Below are 3963 nucleotides of genomic sequence, written 5' to 3'. Positions count from 1 at the left end.
TGGCTTCAAAAAGCCAATTCAATACATCAAATCACTCAAAACTATTCAATCCGATTCATTCGACGGATATTCCAATTTCCTTGATCTCATCATTAGAATGTGAGCAATGAAGAATTTGTGCCCATGCGCTTGGACAGATTTCAAAATATTTTGAATGATTGACTAATGATATCTCACTGATTTGAGTCAAAACTGGTTCATAATTGGCGGTAAAAATATAGAAATGTCATTTCCATTCGCCGCACAGAACGTGAGAAAGAGTGACGAGAGAAGATTGTGTATGAACCTCCAATACAAGCTCACGCATTAGTTTACACTCACACAATCGCAGCAGCTACACTCAATGGTGTATCACCTCATCGCTGACAGTACGAAATCAAGTTCTTTTCGTCGGTGGCATTCAAAGTAGAAACACGTTCTATAGCATCGCTGCTACTGATACAATCATTTCCTATTGAAAAACACGAGTTTCCAAGCGCGTTTTTATTATTCAAAATCACAGTTGGATTTGATTTTTTGTGGTTTCATTTCTCATAAATTTTCCAATAAAATATAAATCATAAATTGATTTAGAAGCAACACTCGGTTGAAATCCGCAATTCGATACAAGAAAATGGTGAATAAAAATAGGTAAGTACATTGACACAATTGAATGCGTCGGCATAATCATAAGAAATATTCGATCTGTTCAATTTGAAAACAATTTTGATGACAAGATTTTCGCCGAGAGAATATTGCAAAAAAAAGTTTCAATTGAAAAAATCACGATTAGGATCACGGATTTTGAGACACTTTTTCTGCACAAAATAAACCTAACCTAACCTAACCTCAAAAATTTAGTTAACACATATTTGTATCTTTTCATTTAGGCGGTCGATAGAAATTGACACAAACGAAATTCATAGCTCAAATACTCCGTCTGGTTCGAATGACTTAGAAATGTCTTCAATCCGAAGCAATATTCATTCCGGCGATTCTTTCCAAATCAAGCAAGAAAACGACATCAAACAAGAGTCAGTGTCCGTCGGAGAATTGGTTGAGGTTTCGATATCGATTCGCAGTGGAATACATGTTCCTGGTTTCAACGAGCGCGATGATGTATACGATTTCGAACACTTGAACTTCGACGATGTTAAAGCCGATGTGAAGAAAGAATGTGACAACAAGAAAGAAGAAGAAGCTGAATGCGGCCAATTTGATGAGGAGCCACCACCCCAAGATGAAGACGATTCGCTGCAGCCAGAAAATGACAACAATGCCCAGGCTCACAACACAAAGAAACGAGGTGACAACACCCATGAAAATCCACGGGAGCGACATAAATGTGACTTTTGTGAATATTCCGCTTCTCGCAAGAGCTCATTGGATCGGCATTTGCTTAAACACACTGGCGAAAAGCCACATGGATGCGATTTCTGCCTGAAACGTTTCACAACCAAACATAATCTTCGTGTCCACATGAAAGTTCACGTCGAAGAGTTTCTGTTCCACTGCCAGGGCTGTTTGCAAGGATTCAACGAGAAAGACGAGAAGACAGTGCACGAAATCAATTGCAAGGCTCGTCATTACGAATGTCACCTGTGCAAGAAATCGATTGGATCAAACAGAACAAAAATGTTACAACACATGCGTGTGCACAGTGGCGTTAAACCTTTCAAATGCACACAATGTCCAAAGCAATTCGCACAAAAGTGCAATCTCAACAGTCACATGAAACTTCATGTTGGTCCATGCTCGTTCCGTTGCTTAAACTGTCACATGCGATTCCCACACCAAGACGAAAGAAATGCACACGAGGAAAAGTGTAATCGTCGTGTCTTCGAATGCTACGTTTGTGGCAAGTCATTTGGTTTGAGCAAAACCGATTTGATTCGTCATATGCGCACCCACTCCGGTGAAACCCCGTTCGAATGTCAACTTTGTTCGAAGCAATTCAAACAAAAATCCCATCTCAATCAGCACATGGCATCTCATACGAAGAAGCTTCCGTTCAAGTGTTCAATTTGTCGCCGAGGCTTTTCGATGGAAATCAAAAGAAAGGCACATCAACGTAACTGCAATCGACGGTGCTACGAGTGTCATTTGTGCAACAAGTTCTTCCACTCCTACAACACTTACTTGAAAGCTCACATGCATATTCATTCAGGCGAGAAGCTATTCAGTTGTAAGCTGTGTCGCAATACATTTACACTTAAATCAAGTTTGAAAACTCACATGAAAAACATCCACCACACCAAATACTAAACAACGCGCTTTGGTTGCATCAATCATTTCATCAAACCTTCAGTTAAAGTAAACTTGCCATCAGATCAAGTGCATTGCCCAGAAAACACAAACAGAACCATAAGAAAATCCAATTATTTCAATCATTCAATGTCCAAACTACATTCAAAAACTCATACTTGATGGATCAATTCGAATCATATTTAGTTTTCATCATAAATCGTTGGAATTCAGAAGAAAATCTGGTAAAATCTCTTCCGAAGGAACAATTCGGTTGGATTCATAGCAAACGAATGGATTATTTTGACTTTAATAAAGAATTTGCAAAACTAATACGAATCTGCATTATTTCATTCTCAACTGGTGCAATCTCAATGACTTCAATCGAAAACCTTGACACTTCGTTCGCCATACGAAACCGTTGACAGGAGACGTCTATGCATTCACTTTCAATGTGTGCGTTTCATCGCTTTGCACTCACACAATCGTAATAAGCATTTTATTCACTGTGTCGTCGCTGACAGTGTGGACGTTTATTCTTTTCGTCGGTGACAATCGAGACGAGCACACGTTTCACAGCCCCGCTGCTGCTTTCGAAGCAATTTTCACTCACAAGCCAACACAAGTACATTTCGATTCAACGCAACCAGAATAGGATTTACTTTGTTAGTTAATTAGCTGTTTGATCACTTTTGAAGTACACCAAATCGACTTGTGAGCCACCATCAAAAGTCAAATGGAATCATATAGCATAGAATCAGTGGAAAATATGGAAAATAAGAAGAAGTAAGTACATTTCGACGTTTCATTGATGAGTATTGAGTAGCCAGTGTATTTTGATAACATCAATATTTGGATTGGTCTAATGAAATGCAAAGTTGCTTATTTTATTCATCGTTCGCACAAATCGCAATTTAATCATTTCGATGAACTGAAATTCAATAGAAAAAATTTTGGAAAATAATTTGATAGGTGCACTGCTAAGACATGATTGCAAAGTTTCTTTTGAACAAACAAACCTAACCTCAAAAGTGCTCTGTTCTTTGTTTAAAATGTCAAATTCTTTGCATTGAATTTTAGGCCATCAGAAGTCGAAACGAACGAAGATCATAGCTCTGGTGCTCCATCGCAATCGAATCGTAAGATGATGCTTTCGAAACAGAACAGATTTCAGCCAATTGGTCCGAACGAAATCAAAAAAGAAGGCGATATCAAGCAAGAGCTATTGTCTGTCGGAGAATTGGTCGAGGTCTCAACATCGAATTATCGCAATGGAAGACAGGTTCCTGGTTTCAACGAGTGCGACGATGAATATGATTTCGATGTCTTAAGTTTGGACGAGGCGAAGATCGAAGAGAAGAAAGAATCCGACGACAAGGAAAAAGAAGAACCGAAAAGAAATGCCGACTCTGAAGAAGAAGCTGAAGACGGCCAACAAGATGAAGTTGATTTGATGCTGGCAGAAAATGACCAAAACGCTTCGGTCCACAACACACCGAAACGAGATGATATTCTCAAAAATTCACAAAAACAGCATGAGTGCAATATTTGCGGATATTCTGCTTCTTATAAGAGTCTATTGAATCGACACATGCTCAAACACACCGGCGAAAAGCCACACGGATGTGATTTATGTCCAAAGCGCTTCAAGAGCAAGCAACATCTCCATAGCCACATGAAAGTGCATGTCGAAGAGTTTCTCTTCCATTGTCCGGTCTGTTTGAAAGGATTCGACGAGAA

General features: G+C 39.1%; 2 protein-coding genes across 2 annotated transcripts; both read left to right on the top strand.

Moving 5' to 3' along the window:
* The first annotated feature begins 292 nt into the window (after positions 1 to 292).
* Positions 293 to 2558, top strand: LOC129579627 (gastrula zinc finger protein XlCGF57.1-like). The gene is made up of 2 exons (XM_055469796.1): positions 293 to 630; positions 870 to 2558. The coding sequence occupies exons 1-2, from the start codon at positions 614 to 616 to the stop codon at positions 2242 to 2244; spliced, it is 1392 nt and encodes a 463-aa protein (XP_055325771.1). The 5' UTR covers positions 293 to 613; the 3' UTR covers positions 2245 to 2558.
* A 434-nt stretch (positions 2559 to 2992) lies between these two features.
* On the top strand, positions 2993 to 3937 carry LOC129579626 (zinc finger protein 14 homolog; the record flags this gene model as incomplete). Its single annotated transcript, XM_055469794.1, has 2 exons — positions 2993 to 3009; positions 3304 to 3937. Coding segments are annotated over exons 1-2 (651 nt in total), but the record flags the coding sequence as incomplete, so codon positions are not given.
* Between the last annotated feature and the right edge of the window lie 26 nt (positions 3938 to 3963).

The sequence above is a fragment of the Sitodiplosis mosellana genome, unplaced genomic scaffold, assembly GCF_009176505.1.
Source record: "Sitodiplosis mosellana isolate CC-2019 unplaced genomic scaffold, AAFC_SMos_1.0 Smas_scaffold_6295, whole genome shotgun sequence".
In the NCBI taxonomy this organism is placed as follows: Eukaryota; Metazoa; Arthropoda; class Insecta; order Diptera; family Cecidomyiidae; genus Sitodiplosis; species Sitodiplosis mosellana.
This window is presented reverse-complemented; position numbering and strand designations above follow the sequence as displayed.